At 43.9% G+C, this 22,583-nt stretch overlaps 1 protein-coding gene and 1 long non-coding RNA gene across 2 annotated transcripts in view; one reads left to right on the top strand and one right to left on the bottom strand.

Moving 5' to 3' along the window:
* LOC309884313 overlaps window positions 1-22,583 on the bottom strand; it is a 28,616-nt gene that overhangs the window by 5,650 nt on the left and 383 nt on the right. The window contains exon 2 of the long non-coding RNA XR_014318601.1: window positions 11,984-12,110. This is a non-coding gene — a long non-coding RNA (uncharacterized lncRNA). The remainder of the gene's footprint in view (window positions 1-11,983; window positions 12,111-22,583) is intronic.
* GPR19 (G protein-coupled receptor 19) lies at window positions 5,586-6,835 on the top strand (the record flags this gene model as incomplete). The annotated part of the gene is made up of 1 exon (XM_082758642.1): window positions 5,586-6,835. The coding sequence occupies one exon, from the start codon at window positions 5,586-5,588 to the stop codon at window positions 6,828-6,830; it is 1,245 nt and encodes a 414-aa protein (XP_082614768.1). The 3' UTR covers window positions 6,831-6,835.

The following is a 22,583-nucleotide window of genomic DNA, read 5'->3' as shown; positions in this document are numbered from 1 at the left end:
TCACATTCACATTGCCATTAGGTGCATTATCGATAACGCAGAAGTTTAAATCTCTGCTACAGAAAGCAGACTTTCCCACAGAAATAGAAATAAAAATAAAAAATGTGCAGGGTCATAGACAGAAAGGTTCTTAGTGTCAAATCAGGACATGATTCTGGTCTCAGTACCACCTAGGAAAAACAGGATTAAATCCACAGAACAGAATAAATTATCTTTAATATAAAAGTAAGTCAGCTTCTGGCCCATTAGAAGGAAAAAATAATAATGCAGGAATCTCAGATCATACTGGCTAATCAGACAACATTTGCTTTGAGAGAGAGAGAGGTTCCAGCACAAGCATATGGTCTCTGGTGAGCGGTGGCACACAGCAAAGCTTCTCCCATTCTGGTTTTGCTCTCCCTGTTAGCAAAGCTCAGACACAAGATAGGTGGATACATTTCTTGACATTCTCCTTTCTCTGCAGTCACCTACCAGGTAGCTCTCCACACACGCCTCTGAGAATGTTATGCATGTTCCCTGCTAGGGCTGCTGAACTGCATGTTTGCATATAACTTGCATTTCCCAGTAAAAAAAAATGTTGGGCTGACTTTTATGCGAAATGCAACAGAAAAAGAAAAAAGAAAAAAAAAAGTACTAATTGAGTGCTACAATTCTATAACTATATAGAGACTTCCACTACTCTTTAATATTGACCAAGAAATTTCATCTGGTTATTATTCTGCTGAGAGTAATTTGTACAGCAAGCAGCTGGCTATTTTTAGCCAGCAGATACTTTTGCATGGCAAGGGAAATTAAGGAAGAAAATTAGCCCATAATGTTCTTTTCTATCTGGCTAATAGGCTCCACGTGTACTATTCTATTACATATAATTCTAACGTGCAATTTAGCAGGTTGTGCTGTCAGTGCATCCTGCCACTCTGCCAAAGAAAGCAGCCTGAATCCCCCACAGGCAGCTGACAAATGCAGGCTATCTCCAGAGGAGCAGATCTACCTGATGGAGGGGGCAGAAAGGGAAGCAGGGACTGCTTCAGAAACCAGGACTCTTTTGCCAGGCAAAGCTAGTAAGGAAATAATGAGGGAAGGCAGCTAAGGATGAGGGGGAAAGAAAGACCAGGTGTGGCAGCATGAGAAGGGGTGAGGGGCAGAGCATCATGCGCAGGCTTAAATGCACACCTTCCCTTCCAGGTGGCTGACAACCTGACCACCACAACACCCACTTCTGGGTGATGTCCGCAAGTGCTATTTGGAGAGAAAGGACTTGTGCAAGGTTCTTGTTTAACACTGAAACAAAACCAGCTGTTACTAGCCTCAGACTGCTTCAGCTAAATGTTCAGCTGAGCATGAGCTGTTTTCAGTTCCCAGATATTGCTTGAACATGAAAGCTGCTAAATGAGGCCAACTGCTTGGGTAGCAGTGTTGGTGACTCACACGTTGACCCATTTTCTGGTTCACAGTCAGCAGCTGGGCACAGTGCGAGGTCGCTGCTGCAGGGGCCAAGATTTGGAAGAGAAACACCATGGGATCCTGTCATAGACTGGCTGCCACTGTGCAGAGTGGCTGCATCTACGCAGATGTTCTGTGCTACTCTCAAATACACTGTGCATTTTCAAGCATGCTGAATTTGTGCCTGCAGCATGGAGCTGATTGTACATCTAGTCTGTTCAAGTGAAGCACACAATGTTATATTAAGCTTAGCTAATGAATACAGGGTCTAAAAAGCTGGGGGAAAACATCTTCTCTAACCATATCAAACAATTAGTACATCTTTTCCTCTTCCATGTCTGACTGTTTTTTTCTATTGTGTTCTTGAAGATGACATACAGAACAGTGCAAGGAGCAAGATCCCAAATTCATCCAGTGCCTTTGTACCTCCAGGCTCCTTTCTGAGTAGGCAGACAAGGAGAAAGCAATTGGTGCAAAGCTAGGTATAGGCAGTGTAGTGGGTTTACGTGGCAAGGTTTTGGTAAAAGGGGGCCATAGGGGTGATTTCTGTGAGAAGGATCTAGAAGCTGCCCCATGTTTGGTAAGGGCCCCACTGCTGACCAGAGCCGAGCCATTAAGCGATGTTGTTTTGCACCTCTGTGAAAGCATGTTTAAGACAGGGAAAAAAACGCTGCATGACACAGCAGCTGGGAGAGTGAGAGGAGTGAGAACAGCCTTGCAAGCGCCAAGGTCAGTGAAGAAGGAGGGGGAGAGGTGCTCCAGGCGCCGGAGCAGAAGTTCCCTGCGGCTTGTGGTGAGGACCATGGTGAAGCAGGATGTCCCCCTGCAGCCCATGGAGTACCATGGTGGAGCAGGGTTCCATGCTGCAGCCCGTGGAGGAGACCACGGTGGAGCAGGTGGACCTGCACCGACGGAGGCTGCCGCCTGTGGAAGACCCCTGCTGGAGCAGATTCCAGGCCAGACCTTTAGCCTGTGGAGAGGAGACCACGCAGGAGCAGGTGACCTGGCAGGAGCTGCTACCCTTGGGGGACCCAGGTTGGAGCAGTTTTTCTCCCGAGGGATGGACCCCGTGGTACAGACTAATATCTGGAGCAGTTCTGGAAGAGCTGCTGCCTGTGGGAAGCCCACGCCGGATCAGTTCATCAACGACTGTATCCCGTGGGTGGGACCCCACAGCACAGGGGACGAGAGTGACTGAGATGGAGCAGCAGAGAAGAAGTGCTGTAGACTGACCATAACCCCCATTCCCCTGTTCCCCTGGGCCACTCAGGGGGGAAGAGGTGGAAGAGGGTGGATGGGGGGGAAAGGTGCTTTTGGTTTCTTTCCTTTGTTTCTCACTTCTCTAGCTTGTTAGTAATAAGCAATAAATCTTACTATCTCCCTATGCCGAGTCTGTTTTGCCCGTTGCAATAATTACTGCGTGATCTTCTTGTCCTTATCTCAACCTTTGAGCCCTTTTCATTGTATTTTCTCCCTGTTCCTCTTTGAGGAGGGGGAGTGAGAGAGCGGCTGTGGTGGAGCTCGGCTGCCCACTCGAGCGGAACCACGACAGGCAGAGAAAAAAACATCAGCAAAACACAAACACACACACACACACTGCCCAGCAGCTGCATTACAGCACTCCCTCAGAAATCAAGAGGTCACTCTAGCATCTATTCAAGTGAAAAACATTGTCTAGAAGGTAGGTGGATCATTCACAGTAATTTTGCAGTTAGCGATCAGAATCCATGTTGTATTAGTGCTCTGTGCTGCTTTGGAGAGGTAAGCAATGGGGGCTCCCAAGTTCAACTAATATAAATCTAACAGTGAGCAGTTTAGCCACTCGCAGAAGAATAATACCTTTAAACAGGTCTAATCTCTATTTTATTTTTTTTTTTTGGCCTCATGGTCACAGACTTGTTGAATATCACTAACCTGCCTCATAGCCATGAAGGCTATGAAAAAAAAATAAAAAATTGCCAGGCAAGGCAATTTCTGTAAAGGTTATAAAAATGAAGACAGCAAGGATCTGGCATTTAAAGGAAAAAGAGAAAGGAGGTTATCACAAACTGAACCACCTACATTTAAAGAGGAAGGGGATAAAAAGAAGGGGTATTCAAGTCATTTGGTATCCTTCTCACCATTGCAAGTCAGCAGGTCATTTCAACAAGGGACACCTAAATTCAGAAACCTCGTTCTCATGGTGACAGAGGGAAATGCTGATATCAAGGGCACAGGTAACTAGCAAGACAGTGACATGCAGGGACAGTATACACAGTTCAGAATAGACTCTTTAAGGTATACAATGTCCAGCTGTTAATAAAAATAGCATGGTGTGCATAGCACAGCTGAAATGCCATCTTAGCGCCTGATCCTGGTGCTGGCAGTGGGCCCCATTTACACAGCAAGGACACCAGCCATGGGCCTTTGGGCTGTCCCTTACTCAGCCCTTCTCTGATTTAACACCCCAGTAGCACCCACTCAAGGCACAGCACAGTAATCCTCAGACTATTTCACTCAGCTCTCTCCATCCACCCCCAGCATAAGCAGCCAGAAGCAAAGCTCTCCACACACCTTCCCTTTCCTGTCACTCAGGCTGTGTCCCCCGAGGCAGATCCACATGATGCACCTCCTGAACCCCACCATTCCTACCCCTCCATCCTCGGTGGCACTTCTGAAGAGTAAAGGAAGGAAGGGATCCTTCCTTCTTCTCCCATTGCAGGCCTGTGGAAATAGAAATATTTCTCTCTGGATCTATTCCAGAAAGCAACATTTTCCTCACCATGGAACAGATGAGGAAGATTCACTATGAGTGGGCCCTATCCAGCTTGGTACAAGTCCTTTCACTGTGCTGATCTTTCCTTTGCCTTTAAATCCAGATCTCTCATCTTCCAAAATTGTGTCCAGAACCAGGAAGATTCAGCTTCTCCAATTCAAGAAAACAGTAACAACAAAAATCCATTCAGACTGAGTGGGCTCAAAAGCATCTCTGCTAGTGAAGGACAAATTACCTTTGGGTAGAGTATGAACAGCACACAAGATGGGAAATACTTAGTATACTTAGTGCTACAAAGATGGCGAAGGGTCTAGAGGTCAAGACCTCTGAGGAGCAGCTGAAGTCATTTGGTTTGTTCAGCCCAGAGCAAAGCAGACTGAGGGGAGGCCTCACAGCGGCCTGCAGCTCCCTCACGAGGGGCAGGCACTGAGCTCTGCTCTCTGGGGACAGCGACAGGACCCAAGGGAATGGCATGGAGCTGGGACAGGGGAGGGTCAGGCTGGGGGTTAGGGAAAGGGTCTGCACCCAGAGGGTGGTCAGGCACTGGGACAGGCTCCTCAGGGCAGTGGTCACGGCACCGAGCTTGCTGGAGCTCAAGAAGCGATTGGACAACACTGTCAGACATAGGGTCTGTTTTTTGGGTGGTCCTTTGGGGACCCAGGAGTTGGACTCAGTGATCCTTGTGGGTCCCTTCCAACTCAGGATATTCTATGAGTCCAGTATTTTTTATCATCCTTTGCCACTTTTACAGTCATAGTCATATAGTGACAGTGTATATACTTCAATCTAAATACAGGGATGTTAACACCAATGCTGATAGAAAACAAATGATGAGAGCAGGATTTGTCTGTTAGCATCATGATCAGTGAAGATGTAGTTATTGTAAAAATATTACCCTTCTTTCTTCCTCTCAGTGTAAGAAACACCTTCTTTGTCTGACTGCTTTAAAGATATATGTAAAGTCAAGCAAACAGAGACAAAGTCTGGTTTGGTTTTTGATTTTTGATTGTTTGTTTACTTGCTTGTTTTTACAACTTCCACAGACAGGTAGTACAGCTCATTTCTGGAATCAATAGAGCATATTGCATTCACTGAGGTTGTGAATTTCACCAGCTTTGGTGAAACTGCACCTCAGTCTGTATCTGCAAGGTGGACTTTATCTTTCAGAGTACAGAAATGCTCATCCTACTGTAGCTGGACCATTAATAAAAGTCTGTATGAAAAATAATGGCACCTGCTGTACCAGAAAATCTTATATTTCTGACCATTTCTCTGAAATCAATGTATATTGCTTAAAATTATCTTTCATTGATTTCACACACATTTATTAAATAAAACTTGTTGTCTTTTCTGTTTATGTAGAGCCTGAGCAAAGGACATTACTATGATGTTTGACCACAGTATGGATAACAACAACGCTCCCTTTGTTTTCCCTACTTTATTGCTCCTGCTGCAGAACAACAGCTACCCCGAGACCTCCATCCCTCCTGCTAGCCACGAGATGACAGAGTCACCCAAGGAACCCAGACCAAGCAGGAACCACACCATCTTGCAGTATGAACTGAGGCCAGGGGAAATCATAGCAGCCAGTATGGTTTTTGGAGTATTGTGGTTGTTTTCCGTCTTCGGAAACTCCCTTGTTTGCCTAGTGATCCATAGGAGCAGAAGGACACAATCAACCACCAACTATTTTGTTGTCTCCATGGCTTGTGCAGACCTTCTCATCAGTGTTGGAAATGCGCCATTTGTGCTACTTCAGTTTACTTCAGGCAGGTGGACACTGGGGAATGTGATGTGCAAGCTGGTGAGGTACATACAATATCTCACCCCTGGAGTCCAGATATACGTGCTCCTCTCCATATGTGTGGATCGATTCTACACTATTGTCTACCCCCTGAGCTTCAAAGTGTCAAGAGAGAAAGCCAAGAAAATGATTGTAGCATCTTGGATCTTTGATGCTGCATTTGCATCACCAGCTTTCTTTTTCTATGGCTCCAGTGGGGATGGCCATTGCAACTTCTTTCTCCCAAATTCTTGGGAAGGAGCCATCTACAGTATTATCCATCTCTTGGTGGTGTTTTTGTTCCCATCCATCCTCATTATCCTATTCTATCAAAAGGTTATCAAGTACATTTGGAGAATAGGCACTGATGGCAGGACTGTCAGGAGGACAATGAATATTGTCCCAAGGACAAAAGTGAAAACCATCAAGATGTTCTTAATGTTAAATTTAGCGTTTCTCCTGTCCTGGCTCCCTTTTTATGTGGTACAGCTGTGGCACCCACAGGAAACAGACTACAGAAAGAGTTCCTTGTTTTTTATGGCTATCACATTAATCTCTTTCAGTTCTTCAGCTTCTAAGCCAACCCTGTACTCAGTGTATAATGCGAACTTCAGAAGAGGGATGAAAGAAACTTTTTGCATGTCCTCCATGAAATGCTACAGAAGTAATGCATATACCATCACTACCAGTTCAAGGATAGCAAAAAAAAATTATGTTGGGATCTCAGAAATCCCAGCACCAGCCAAAACTGTAACCAAAGACTCAATCTATGATTCATTTGACAGAGAAGCAAAAGAAAAAAAGCTTGCCTGGCCCATTCATTCAAATCCTCCAAATACCTTTGTCTAATTGGCTTAATTGCTTTGAAAGGTGATTATGTACCACAAGAACAAAGAGCTTTATCTCTTTTTTGAACCAATGTAAATTTACATATTTTTAACATGACTTTTAGGGAGGAAAAAAAAGATGGTTTATTTTATTAAATGCATTGATTTTTGATGTATCTGGTCTACTTAATTTCAGCTATATTCTGCTTTTGGAAGTACTCTCCCTGAATCATGAGCATACTTGCTCTTATATTTTCTGTACGTAGGGGCAAAAGGGAAAGAACAAAAACACTGCATAATTAATCACTGTTCATTAGCCACCATGTATAAATGCATAAATCCACACAAAGCCATCCATATTTCCTTTTGTTATATCCTTATGAATACTGTCTCACTGGGGTGTTCCTTGTTCAGACCTTGTGGGAAGGATTTCTGTATGTGGACAATGCTGGCATAATGCTGAACCTATTGAAAACAGTCATAACATTCCCACTGCCTCTGTAGGGTCAGCGCTAGGTGCTTTTGCACATTCAGTATTGTGCTTCCAGAGAGGTCCTGTGGTATGAAGTGCCTGAGAAAAGTCCTGTCCTTTTTGTCTTGCCCTCCCCAACTACTCTCTAGCTGCATCTACACCCAGCCTGACGTGTCTACCCAAAAGCCAGGGTTGGGCACCACCTGGGAGAAGACTTGCTGATTACCAGGGGACAAGGTTATACCAGGCACCCAGGGAGTTGTCAAATTCATTGTTTCTCAGGTCCTGATCCCCTTCTTTGTGGCACAGCTGTGGCACCCATAACAAATAGTGTTTTCCCAAACAAGAGCAGGAAAATGAGCTCTGCAGTCCCTCTCCTGCCTGGAGGTCCCAAAGGCAGCAGCCGCAGCAGGAGAGGAGGTGTTGCCTGTTCCATTCTCACCACCAAAAGTCACCAGGTGAAAGCAAAGTGCTGTGGGAAACTCCAAACCTACACCCCCAGCACTCAGCAACTGATTTTAATTTGGCACCAAAATACAAAGAACAAAATCCTGAAGTGAGCCTGGGAAGTGCTTGGTTGATAGCACAGCTTGCCCAGCCTGAGCTGAACAAAGTGGTAGACACGTATACCTTGTGGACATGCATAACTTTGGTCTATTAACTTTAAGTATTTACTCTGGAGGTGAATTTGGGTTGCTCCATCTGGAATACAGATCTACTGCTCTCTTTAGGATTAGGTAACAACACTCTTAGTTACCTGCCAAGGTCTACAGGACTAGATCATTAAATCCACAGGAGAGGAATGAGAGATGTTTTTTTAAAAAACAGCCTGAAACAAACAGCCTTTGCATCATGCCATTATCAAACTCATTAATAAGAACTGGACAGAGTCCGTGTGTGGAATATTTATTTATTTTCCTAACTCCTGTAGTACTGCCCAGCAGTATAGTAGCACGCCCTCAGAAAACACAGATAACTAGTTATCCACAAAGTGATGTCAGCACAAGCAGTCAGATGGTGAATTCCCATCTCTTTGCTGGATCACGGCACTCACTTTCCCTCACCTAGGGAAGCTTCCCTTTTGTTTTATAACATCGACAGGAGAGCCCTCTTGGCTTCAAACCAGACGTCCTCTCAGCCCAGTATCCCACTGCTGAGCATAGGCACCGTGGGTGCTTGAGGACAGAGGACAGATGCACCCAGCATCCAGCAGTCTCTGCCAAGAGTTAGCACCCATCACAGGGTAGCTGCCCAGAAGTGGTGCTGTTCAGTAAATTCTGAGATGGTCCAGAATGGGACAATGGGACTAGTCAGAGAGTCCCAAAAAAGGGAGAAGGAGACCCATCCTATGGTTTCTCAGGCCCAATCTGAGCTGCTTTCAGGAGAATTTTGCCTGAGAATCAAGGACTTGACCTCTTTTCAGTTAAGGATCACAAGCACTTCTTTTTTCTGTTTTCTACTTTCCTCAGGACTACCTCTGACAATGTCAGCAGACAGGGGATCTCTGCCCACTTTCTCTGTGCCAGCCTTGTTTTGTAACCTTGTCATGCTTTATCTTATTTCTTTTCCATACCGAGGAGTTTCATCCCACTCAGTTTATCTCTGGCACAGAAGATGCTCCAGACCAGGCTCTGCTTGAAGCACCCTAATGGAACAGCTAGGGCATGGCCAAGCATCCCAAAGTCCAGACTACCAAAAGGCATTTCAAACTCAAGTCATCCCAAAAACATTGTGAACACTTTGATCTTAGGCTGGCAGCAGCCAGCTCTGGGGGCACTGTACAGCATGCAGATGTCAGATATCCCTCCACATACTTGTATTTCAAAAACTCATGCCCCGATATACATTTGAAAGATACATCCTGAGTTGCAAACTCTTCAGAGAAGAATTACCTTTTTATTCTGTCTTCAGAACAATTGTGGAACAGCTGGGTCTTACTCATGTCTGAGGCCAGAAAGTTCTGTAGTAACAAAAGTTAGTACAGCAAGAACAGCAAGTACTACAGGGTGTATCTCACTTGAGTATCTCCCTTTTCCATCAGCAGGGAGCAGAAGCACACATGGTTGAACCCAAAGTGACTGAAGAGTCTGAAGAGACTCTGATGCTTTCAAAGTGGGTGGGGAAACTCCTTTGTTGAGTAATATTCCTGCATTTGTGTTAGAAAACTTCCTTCTTCTTCCTCTACCCCACTAACTGTGGTTATAAGAACCCTTACTGTCTGTAGGAACACTTCCTGTATGCATTTCACAAATTCAGAAATCCCCATTAAATAAGGATGAGATACTTCTCATCAAAGTCAGAAACAAAAATCCCCATGAAGTGAGAGGGGAGCAGACCTTTTAAATGAGATAAGACCATTATTCTTTGTGTGGTTCATATTCCAGGCAAGTTGCTTGTCCCTGAAACATCAGCATATGCTTTTCTCTGCCACTTAATTACCGCTGACATGGTAAAATCAGATCTAGGGTCTCCAGGATGTCTAAGCAGACCAGGTCAATCTTACAATGCTAATTTCAACATTGGGTTTTGAGAGTTCAACCCAGCAGTTGCTTTGTTGGGTACCAGTTTCATTACAGACATCAGAACAAACAGAACTGGCATGACTCTGCTGTTGAGGTCCCAGAGGAGCACTGGGCTGCGGTCCTGTTGAGGTGTGTCCAGAGAGGCTGTAGGTGGCGAGTCCTTGTACAGCTGGACCAAAAGGCATTCCAGTGGACGTCACCTATGCACAGGCAGCTTACAGCCCGTAAACACACAGCAGGCCTCCAACCATCACTACCATATGTGGGGGCTGCTGCCTTCGGATTTGCTCCAATGCTCAAAAGAAAGGAAGGAAGAGAGGCAGTCCACCTTTAAGGTGCAAAAGCCTTGCTTCATACTGACAGCCTGCCACACATCATTTCCAACATGAAAACAGAAGAATGCTTTTCACACCAGTGGGTTGAAACCACAGACTTTTGTGTGACTTTCCCTCTTCTGAATTTAAATGCACTTCCCCGCCTCCTAGAAGCTGTAAAACTACACAAGCCGGCAAGGAAAAGTCCAGTAGTACCATTACACAACAGTTACAGATACAATACCAGCATTTTGAAACAGTGGGCAGTTCTGCCCTGAGATCAGTCCTAGCCAGCACTGCCACAGTGACCAAGTGTGCAGATTTGCTTCCTTAAACTACATTTCCGTATCAGAAGCCCAGACCCAGCTGTGTCAGTGTAAGCAAGACTCTGCCTGTGTAACTTCTTTTAGCCAAAGCTACACTGGCAAAAATACATTCAGTTTAGCACAAGCTGCATCTAAACTTGGAGGAATTTGCCAGCAGAGCTGTCCCTTTATGCAGTTATACTTATAAACCCTTTACAGTGAAGATAAACCTTTCTGATTTCAACTTCCATATGATGCAGCTTTAGGTAGGGTTAAAAAAGCTATGCAGAGCAGTCAAGAAAAAAATATCACTTAAGTTGGCAAAAAAAAAAAAAAAAAGTTCACAGCAATGCACAAGCTGATGGAGCAGTGATGTTCCTGTAAAACAGGTGCCCATGCCCATGTGTAACTCCTCCATTCTCGCCAGTCCTGCAGACCTCTCTGGCCTTCATCCCTACAGCTCTGGTCAGGAACACTGTGCCCAACACAAGGCTGCTTCCATGCCCCAGGGTAGTTCCAGCCTTCCCTGGGCAGGTGATTGCACGCTGCTGGTAGCTTGGTGCCACTGCTTTAGGAGCTAAACACGGCACCATGCTACAGCAGGCCTGAAGACGGAAAATACTTCGCTAGATTAATCCCTCTCTCTCTCTCTCTCTCCTTCTCTCTCTCTCTCTCTCTCCCCCCCTGCCCCCTCCCCCTTTATATATATATATATATATATATACATATATATATTTATAGAGATAGTGCAATATAGACAAAACTCTCCACCCTCTCTCACAATTATTTAATTTCAACAGATCATTTTGACAATATTTCTAACACAATAAAAGTATAGAGGAGTAAGGCAACATTGGATTAAACCAAACGTTACACAGACAAAGGCAGCTATAAGAAATACAATTAATAGTGCAACAGCCCGCAACTGCCCCTGGAGCTTCATACAGCTCTGGAGACACAGAAAGGCTGGTTAGGTTCACAAGTTTGGTCAGTGTGCTCACCACTGTGCCCATGGGGGTACCTGTACATGCCTGACAACATGTGTGCAGTCAGAAGGAAAGGAGCAGGCTGATAAAGGCTGAAGCAAGCAGAATTTATTGCACCACATTTAGCACTGAGCAAATAAAGCCTCCTTGTTTCACAAACATATCAACCCCATCTTCAAAGAAGCAGTTCTGGGAGAGAGGACTTATGGATCTCTAGCCCATCCACCCCTTATTCTTAAGTGTTTTCTGTGCAGGAACATGACCCAGTGCCAACCACTAAGCATTTTTTTCCATTCAGTGGACACCTATCAAGTGGAAATTCCACCAGTACTGTTTACTTTTGGTATTAAGTGGCTTGAATTTATGAATTACCATTACAAGCTGTCAAATTATGGCTCTCTGTTACAAATTTCCAGCTTGGGGGGTGGGAGTTGGTGAGAAGCAGAGGCACACACCACTTAAAATATTTTCAGCCAGCCTCCCAGAAGTGATACCAATGGGGCTGTCACCCATAATCAGAGTTAAAAGTTTCCATATGTCTGGTTAAGAATCCCCTGAGTTTTCTAGTCTCCTCACCTCAACCAGCTTCACACCACAGTTAATTGACGTTGATTTAGGAATTGGTTTTCCAAGGTGTTGAATGCATGCCATCGATCTCAGCTGAAATTCGGAGTGCTCAACCTTTCTGAATATCAGATCTTTCCTGCTTAAAAGAACAAAAAGTAGATTTAAAGTATATTAAATCCAGACCTATACACTTAAAGGAAGGGTTATTAGCCCCTTAAGTGATTCTGTAAGTTAATATGTCTTTATTAGTTGGCTCTTTTCAACCTTGAAAATGTTGTGGAATAGGCCATTTTAAATTACATGAGTTTTATTTGAACTGGCTTCTAGTAAAACATAACACACCTACTGAAAGATTGTTATATAAATGTCACCTTCTGGTGAGCAGCCTGAACTGAAATATGGTTTTATTCTACACCAGTCCTAACACACATAAAGTCTTCTTTCAGTTTTATCATGAAACCAGACTCTGGATAAAATTCAAAAATGACCCAGACAGCACTAATTCCTTTGTGTTAGCATCTCAACCATTTTAGACCAGCTCTTCATTTGGCCCTATGTTTGCATTAGGAAACTAATAAATAAATAAATAAAAGATTGCATTACCAAATAATTTAATTTGTCCTCTGGCCAGATGCTATTTTTTTTTTTATCTGCACTGTGAGTAAGAGAGAAAGAGAGAGACAGAGATGCTTTTGTCTCCATGGTTTGGGAAGCAGGTAGGTGATCATGGACTTTTTTTTTTTAACATGTAGAATTAGACAGTATTGGGCAGCAGAGGCCACAGATGGATAGGTGTATATATCCATCGTATTTCCACAAGCACTACAGCACTTCTCAAAGGTTTCAGTTCAGTCCTGTAGATTCACTGTCACCACTGTGACATGTTCTGCAAAGTCCCTCTCCGTGTGGATGCAAATACACGAATCATAGCAATTAAGTGATACCCAGCGTTAGCAAGACTTCAGATTATGAACCAGTTACCTGTAAATGCAGCAGGAGTAGCAGCGAGTTTCTTATTAACTTGAAGCACTGCTGGGAGCGGACCTGCTGTGAGGATTTCTACAGACTATGAAACAGCTCTTGCCAAATTATTGAATTGGTTCTTCTTTTAAGCCAAGGCATCTTTCTTTTAATGAAGTCTTAGGGCTTTTTTTTTTCTTTTTTTTTTTTTTTCTTTTTTTTTTTTTTCTTAAGGATGTTGTGGGAGTGGCCTCTGGCCCACTTACCAGGAGTTGCACTGCCTGCACCAGTCTATGGCAGAAAACATTGACTTTCTAAAGTTAAAGTGTGCATAATCTTAGTGCATCGACAGAGGCAGCCACCACCTCAATAGAGGCCAGAAAACAGACATATCAAGAGCTATTTCAAGACACTTCAAGGAAGGTTGATGTGACAAAGGGTGGCTGTCCACAAATTGCTCTTGAACCTAAACCAGTGTCTCCATAAATCCCATTAGAGATTAGACTTTCACCATTGAAATATTCAGTTTTAATGAATAATACATTCAGAGACCACTTTTTCAGTTTAAGTACTTCAGTATCTTTGAAGGTCTTGTTGAGAAAAATAATCTATTTATTTATGCCATAAATATATAAAACTCCTTGAAGGAAAGTGTTTCATCCACCAGCATACCATAGCTGTAAATTTTGAAATCCCAATGTAAGTGAGCTGTTGTTTCCAAATTTACAGAGCAACCTCCAGCCTCTTCAGTTACTCTGAGAAGTTTTCTCTTTCAGATGGTCTCTGGTAAAATTTGATCCAAAATGCAGAAATGGGACAAAGAATCTCCGATTTTGGGGCACTTTGAAGCTCATTTGGGGACTTGTTTATCACTAACCTGGTTTGCTGGGGAAACAGGCTTATGCAATTGTGTTTGCAGTCAGACTGCACCAGCAGCTTTTAAGTCCATTTGCCAATTCTAGCCCCTATGTGATAAAGCTAATTCAGTTTTGGAAACTAACCCTTGACAGCTTGGTAAAGAATTGCTGTTCCACCTGCAGGGAAAAGGAAAAGAGAACTCGACCACTATTTGTACTCTGCAAGCAGTGCAACAGCCAGCCTGTACGTGCCCTTGCTGTTTGTCTCCTACCCACCAGCAGGGGTCAGGGAGTCAAGGGTGGGCAGCTGCATTTACAGGGTGAAGGAAGAATAAGACAAAGATCACAAACCCAAAGGAAATCAGACTCATAGAACAACTTGTTTTTAAGTGACAGTCAATTCCCTTCCCGTGAGATTTCACCAGGCAAACATTTCTGTAACCTCAGTGTCTGAAATCAGTACAAGCGTGACAGAATATACTGGTATTATTAAAGCTAAGATAAAAGACAAACAAGTGTGTTACATATTCATGCTTCATCAAAACGTTGGAGGAAAATAAAGAGATCCTAGTGATCTACAAGCCTTGTAGCTTTTTTTTTTTCATTTAAGGATATGGTCACAAGCAAACAAGTTGGAAGAATTTAAGAAGTTTCTGCCCTTCAGATGGAAAACAAAAACTAACTCTAAATCCATCCAGTTCAATCCAAGCCAAAAGAAAATGAGTTTGTAAAAACAGTCCTTCGGTGGCTCTAGCAATATTACAGAACCACAGGTAACAATATTTTAACCTATGGAGAAGTTTGTTAAAAGACTTCTCTAGAAGAAAACTTTGAAAAAGAAAAGTTAGTGTCCAGGTTGACAGAGTTTGAAACCCTAGATTAAATGTTTAATGAAAAGCAGCTCAAGTTCTGTTGGAGGGCAGAAGACAAGCTTGCAGGAGTCCAGCCTTGAAATGTCAGCTACGCTCTGGACAAATGATTGCTACCAGGCAGAAGCCCTGCACTTGATTTTTTCCTGTAGCTTGACCTCTGCAGAAGAAACAGATGAGTTTTCTCTCCTCCTTTCTGTAATAAAGTTGTGACCAGAAAAGTTCCCAATCCATCTTGGAAGGCTACCTGTCAGATCCCCTCACAGGAAAGAAATGAGTGCATTGATACTGATCCTCTGCTCCACCCTTACCATTGCCATGTAGAGCTCCAAATCAAGCATGATAGAAAGCCAGCACATATGAAAGAAAAGATACTTAGAAGCATCCTTGACAACACTTGCACCTCTCTCCCTACTTTCCAATTAACTTGAAATTGCTGCTTTATAAAATTCTAACTGACGTCTGAAATGTCTTACACACTAATAAAGAACACTCAAGGAGAATGAGGGTTCCCAGGAACTGAAAGAAAATCATTTTAATCCATGTTAACGGGTGATATTTCAGGTTACAGCTGGTGATAGTGTCTCTGATAGACCAAGGCAAAGCTGTTTTAATAACAGGCAAGTTTGTTTAGTTTATATGATTTATGGCATGCAAAGAGCATGATTCAGAAAAAAATGCAGGGTGAATGCAAGCAATCACAAGAGGCCATTCATCATTCTGCCTACGTTTTTCTTTATTAATGCATCCACAGAACTGCAACTGTGCTCATTCCACATGACAGAAGTCTGTGATACAGGGATTAAAACAAACAACCTTTATCATCTTTCTCCAGCTGTCAGTCAGCCTTGCCTGCTAACATGCATAGACAATGTCAGCTTCATTAACAATACCCCTCCGTTAGTGGTATTAGATTGAAACAATGACAACGTTAAGTGGTTACTGCAAAAAGAAAAGATTATCTAAATCGAGAAAGCCCAAGCAGTTTAATTGGCTGTTTCTCAAACATTCCCAGCAATCAACTTTTGTTGCATTGGTATGCTAGCAATTAGAAGAGTAATTGTTATTGTCTTTCAAAGTGTGAGGGAACCATATAAATAAAGTCATGAGAAATGCAACCTGCTTACATAATAATGCTCTCCATTCTCACAAAGATGTTCCTGCAGAATAAGTGATCACCTAGTGAAGGCTTGCACAAACACATTTCACAAGAGTAATTATCTGATCAGAAATCTAGGCAGTATCCCCCCCCCCCCTCCCCCCCTTTATTTTAGATCCTAGACAGGAATCTAGGTTTAGATGTGATCCTATTTATTTTAATGAAACTTCTGGTGTATGTTCATGAGATATATAAAGGTCTTTGGGACAAAATTTTCTCTCACAAATGGATTTCCCCTTAGCTTCACAGCATGTTTCAGTTACACAGGGCCAAGCTGAATATACCCTTTCATTTTCACACTCTGTCACTGGTTAAAATGCTGGACAACCTCAAATTTTAAACACATGCAAGTAACAGAACAATGCTAGTTTCAGGATGTTCCAAATGAAAGACAGCTTCCAAATTTGAGAGAATCAGAACCATTTCAACACAAGCCCAACATCTACAACCAATGTCGTCAATTGTCAATGTCAAAAAAAAGTCAATGACATCAACTGTCGTCAGTCCCTCAGAGAGGGATAAGGATTTTTGCTCAGGAGTTGGCAGGGCTGATAGACAGGGCTTTAAACTAGAGTCAAAGGGAGAAGGGGATAAAACCAGGCATGCCGGTGATGAGCTAAGGGATGGTACCCTAGAATCAGAGAGACTGTGTGACAGTGAGGTCCTTCGGTTGACTCCACGAGGTGCTGCGTGTAGGGAGGCGCATTTGAAGTGCTTCTACACAAATGCACGCAGTATGAGGAATAAAATGGACAAGCTAGAAGTCTTGGCCCAGTCCCACAGCTATGGCATCATCGGCATAAGTGAAACCTGGTGGGATGAGTCCTGTGCCTGGTGAGTTGCAATAGATGGTTACAGGCTCTTCAAGAGGGACAGGCAGGGTAGGTGAGGTGGCAGGGTGGCAATATATGTGAAGCATGGGCTGGACTGCATGGAACTTCAAGCTGGGGATGGCAAAGTTGAGAACCTCTGGGTAAGGCTTAAGGGACGAACAAATAAAGGGGATGTCATTGTGGGAATCTATTACAGACCACCCAGCCAGGACGACAACGCCGATGAATTATTGTTTGCAGAACTAAGAGATGCCTTGAGATCAACTCCCCTTGTCCTTATAGGGGACTTCAACTTGCCTGTCCTTATGGGGGACTTCAACCTGCCAGATGTCAACTGGGATCACCACACGGCTGACATGAGCAAGTCCAGGAGGTTCATAAAGCACCTCGATGATAACTTCTTGGTTCAGGTGCTAAAGGAGCCAACTAGGAAAGGTGCCCTCATAGATCTGTTGCTGGAAAACAGAGAGGGTTTTGTGGGAGATATGGCAATTGGTGGCCGTCTCAGTCATAGTGATCATGAAGTGGTTGAGTTTAGAATTTATGGTGACAGAAGGAAAACTGCCACCAAAACTTCAGCCCTGGATATGGGGAAAGCAGACTTCAGGCAGCTCAGGGAACTAGTCAGCAAGGTTCCCTGGGAAGCTGCTTTTGAAGGCATTGGTGTCCATCAGTGCTGGTCAATCTTTAAGCACTACCTCCAAAAAGCACAGGATCAGGCAATTCCAAAATATCAGAAGTCAAGCATGTGGGGCAGAAGGCCAACCTGGCTGACCAGGGATCTTCTACTGGAGCTTAGATGAAAAAAGAAAGTGTATGGCTGCTGGAAGGAGGGTCAGGCAGCAAGGAAGGAATACAGGGATGCTGTTTGTGTTTGTAGGGAGAAAATTTGTGTGGCCAAAGCCCAACTAGAGTTGAAGCTGGCCATGTCTGTGGGAGACAATAAAAAGCTTTTCTTTAGATATGTGAACAGAAAAAGGAGAACCAAAGAACACATAGGTCCGCTACTTGACGGGGAAGGTCTCCTCACAGACAAGGACACAGGCAAAGCAGAGACATTTAATGCCTTCTTCACCTCTGTCTTCAATGCTGATGATGGCCTTCGGGACCCTGGGTGCCCTGAGCTCGAGGACCATGACAGTGGGAATGACAAACTCCCCACCGACCCTGAATGTGTGTGGGATTTGCTGCTCCGCCTGGATCCATACAAGTCCATGGGTCCGGATAGGATCCATCCCAGGGTTCTTGAAGAGCTGGCTGATGCCATCACAGGACCTCTCTCAATTATTTTTCAATGATTTTGCGAACCTGGAGAGGTCCCAGTAGACTGGAAGCTGGCAAATGTTGTGCCAATTTTCAAGAAGGGCAAGAAAGAAGACCCTAGCAATTACAGGCCTGTCAGTCTCATGTCAGTGCCTGGTAAAATTATGGAGAAGATGATCCTTGAAGTTCTTGAAGCACACCTGGGGGACAATGCAGTCATTGGTCCCAGCCAACATGGGTTCATGAGGGGTAGGTCCTGCCTAACAAACTTGATTTCCTTTTATGATAAGATCACCCATCTAGTCGATCAAGGGAAACCAGCTGATGTGATCTTTTTGGACTCCAGGAAAGCTTTTGACACAGTTTCCCATAGGATACTACTGGACAATATGTCCAGCATACAACTAAACAAAAACATCATCTGGTGGGTGAGCAATTGGCTGATGGGCAGGGCTCAAAGGGTTGTGGTTAATGGGGCCATATCTGGATGGCAGATGGTCACTAGTGGGGTGCCTCAAGGCTCCATTTTAAGGCCAGTCTTCTTCAATGTTTTTATAAATGATTTGGATGTAGGACTAGAAAGTGTTTTGAGCAAATTTGCTGACGACACCAAACTTGGAGGAGTTGTGGGCTCTGATGAGGGTGAAAAGGCCTTGCAGACCTGGACCTGGACAGACTGGAGAACTGGGTGATCACCAACCACATGAAGTTTAACGAAAGCAAGTGCCGGGTCCTGCACCTGGGACGGGGCAACCCTGGCTATACATACAGACTGGGCAATGAGATGCTGGAGAGCAGTTCCACAGAGAGGCATTTGGGGGTTATGGTTGACAGCAAGCTGAATATGAGCCAGCAGTGTACCCTGGCAGCCAGGAAGGCCAACAGTATCCTGCGGTGCATCAAGCACAGCACTGCTAGTCAGCTGAGGAAAGGGATAGTCCCGCTCTACTCTGTGCTGGTGCAGCCTCACCTCGAGTACTGCATGCAGTTCTGGGCACCACAGTACGAAAAGGACGTGAAACTGTTGGAGAGTGTCCAGAGGAGGGCGACAAAAATAGTGAAGGGCCTAGAGGGGAAGACATACAGGGAGCGGCTGAGGGCAGTGGGCCTGTTCAGCCTGGAGAAGAGGAGGCTGAGGGGAGACCTCATCACAGTCTACAACTTCCTCACGAGGGGCAGTGGAGAGGCAGGTGACCTATTCTCTATAAACACCAGTGATAGGACCCGCAGGAACAGTGTTAAGCTGAGGCAGGGGAAGTTTAGGCTGGACATCAGGAAGAGGTTCTTCACTGAGAGGGTGGTCGCACACTGGAACAGGCTCCCTAGTGAAGTAGTCACTGCACCAAGCCTGTCTGAATTTAAGAAGTGATTGGACTGTGCAGTCACATGGTCTAAAATTTTGGGCAGACCTGTGCAGTGCCAGGCGTTGGACTTGATGATCCTTATGGGTCCCTTCCAACTCAAGATATTCTATGATTCTATGAATTGCCGCCTGCTGCCACTCTCTGCTAACAGTGATGCCTTCCTCCTGATCATACTGCTAAAGACAAGAGCATTTGAACAAACCATAAAACACACTCTGGAGTGAGCAGCTATCAGCACTGCTTCAACTAGACTATGCAGAGAAACACGAAGTGGGTTCCAACCTACAAAGACTGATGATATTATTACGAGTTTGCAATGCAGAAAGGCTATTTACTCTGATGTTAGGGAGAGCTCAAAATGCAGGAGTATTCCATGTGAAGTGGCAGGTGTGATACAGCATGTTTGCAGAGACAGAGAGAAACAGCAGAATAACTCATGTTTTTATGTAGTCCTCTGGAAAAGGAAGCCTTGATGGCTTTTGAAAATAGCTGCCAGGCCACTTGGGGAAGAAAGAAGATCCACAGAAGCCTCTTTCTGTAGGGAAGGAAGGAATGCATACAGAAAAGTGGGAGATTTCAAAGTACTGCTCTAGGGTAAAGGAAAGAAAAAGCCCAGAAATTCAAAACAGAAAACACTGACCTAGCAACACGGCAGGATCTATGTTTGATAGGGAGTAGGAAAGAATTGTTCTTACATCAGCAGGCATGTGGAGCATGCCACATAAGGAGATGTGGAAGTCAGAAGACAGTGCTAGTATGCTCTGCCACAGGAATATGCAGCATTGCTGTCACCAGCACTCTATAACTCGATCAAAATATATTTTCAAAGTTGCCATGAGAAAGACAGTATGGGTAAGTTAACTTTTATACAAAGCAGTTTTGATTCACAAACATCCTGTCTCATGAAAATACATATTTTACAATCCACTTGTAGTCTTTTCTTCACAAAATAAAATCTTATTTCATCAACAGAATACCAATCAGCTGCAGCATAGTTAAAAATGTCAGCATTACCCCCGATACATAGACAGCATAATCAAGAATTGCTCAAAGTAGCAGTTAATAGGGTTGATTTAAGCCAGTTTTTGGTTACAGACAGGCACAGAAAAGCAGGACTAATCTTGCACTAGTTATGGAAGCAAAACTTCCACCCCCAAGTGCTTTTTTCTGGAAGATAAAAAACCTGAAGGCCATTTGTTGTTTGTTTTAATGAAGCATTGCTGAACATCATTAGATGAACAGTGACAGCATTTTCTAGCTACAACTTAAAGTGAGTAAGTAAAAACACAAACAAACGTAAATAATATAACAATTAAGCTAAGCAACAGTCTTGGCAGAAATTGCTTAATGGAATAGTTATTACTGACAGTACAGATTCCTATATATCTACATACGCAGATCTATACCTTCCATAAATACAGCAACAACTGTAGTCTAGTGGCACACTATTCAGTATGAGATACTTACTGCAGATTTTACAGCAAACTGGAAGCTTCTGTTTTCTAACACAAACACACAAATTTGTACAAGAAATTCAGCTATGTATGTAACTTACACTGAAATTAATCACAGAATGGTTTGGGTTGGAAGGGGCCTTAAAGCTCATCCAGTTCCAACCTCCCTGCCATAGGCAGGGACACTTCCCACTAGAATAAGTTGCCCAAAGCACCATCCAGCCTGGCCTTGAACACCTCCAGGGACAGGGTATCCACAACTTCTCTGAGCAGCCTGTGCCAGTGCCTTGTCAACTGAGGTGCTGTAAATGCTCAATGGCACTAACATCAGGGAAGTCACAACCTGGTGTTTTATCTTCCTTAACTAAAACAGGGGTTTCTACATGAACTGATCCTCTATCACTCATGCTGTAACACTGAAGCATAATGAGGAAAAAGGATCTTATTTCAGCTTTTCTTGCTTTCTCTGCATTTTTAGACTAGCCCAAAACATTTGATCCTTATATATTAGCAGTAATCTTATAGCTAAGGAACAACCTGAAGTATCAGTACAGGCTGGGGGACGACCTACTGGAGAGGAGCTCTGACGAAAAGGACCTGGGGGTCCTGGTGGATGACAGGTTGGCCGTGAGCCAGCACTATGCCCTTGTGGCCAAGAGGGCTAATGGAATCCTGGTGTGCGTTAAAAGGAGCATGGCCAGCAGGTCGAGGGAGGTGATCCTCCCCCTCTACTCTGTCCTGGTCAGGCCTCACCTGGAGTACTGTGTCCAGTTCTGGGCTCCCCGGTACAAAAAAGACAGGGAGCTCCTGGAAAGAGTCCAGCGGAGGGCCACAAAGATGATACGGGGCCTGGAGCATCTTCCCTATGAAGAACGGCTGAGACCTGGGTCTGTTCAGCCTGGAGAAGAGAAGACAGAGGGGATCTCCTCAGTGTATATAAATATCTGAGGGGTGGGGGACAGAAGGATGTAGCCAACCTCTTCTCAGTGGTTTGTGGGGATAGGACAAGGGGCAATGGCCACAAAATGGAGCACAGGAAGTTCCGCACTGACATGCGAAAGAACTTCTTCATGGTGAGCGTGAAGGAGCATTGGAACAGGCTGCCCAGGGAGGTTGTGGAGTCTCCTTCTCTGGAGATATTCAAGGCCTGTCTGGACGCCTTCCTGGGCAACCTGCTCTGAGGAACCTGCTTTGGCAGGGGGGTTGGACCCAATGATCTTTCGAGGTCCCTTCCAACCCCTACAGTTCTGTGATTCTGTAATAAAGGAGATTATCATTTCTTGGAAAAGCAGCAAATTGAACTACAATGCCAATTTTTCTCTGTCTCTCCACAGGATGCTATGAAGAACTTGACTAATTATTGATGTACATTAATCTTCACCCTAAAATGCAAAATTAAAAAAAAAAAATCCTTCACAGGAACTGTGAATGGAACCTCCCAAAACTAGTCATGGTTCCAGCTGTCAAAAAAAGTCAAAAGCTTTTTGAAATGTATTAAACAAAAAAAATCCTTCCAAAACAACAAAAAATGGAAGCACATCCCACCTCTGGCACTTATTGGAAGACAGATTCTTTCGAAAACACTCCTTATCAGATTATGAAAGCAGATTGTGAATGATGGTTTCTAAAAAAAAATAATACAGTTAGGCAAAATGTTCTCAGTTAAGTGACATGCTTATTAAATGTATCCACTTCATTTTTCAGGATTCTTTGTTTCAAATGTATTTTTTGTGATTTAAGCAAAAAGACAAAATTTACTCCATCTTTTTCTTAACAAGTTTCCACTACCTGGTACCAGTCCTCAGGCTAAGATCTCCAAAAGCATTAGTACAAGTGTACAATGCTTACTC

The sequence above is a fragment of the Aythya marila genome (genome assembly GCF_965140915.1).
Source record: "Aythya marila genome assembly, chromosome: 1".
Taxonomy (NCBI): Eukaryota; Metazoa; Chordata; class Aves; order Anseriformes; family Anatidae; genus Aythya; species Aythya marila.
The sequence above is the reverse complement of the archived record's forward strand: the minus strand, read 5'-3'. Positions and strand labels throughout refer to the sequence as shown.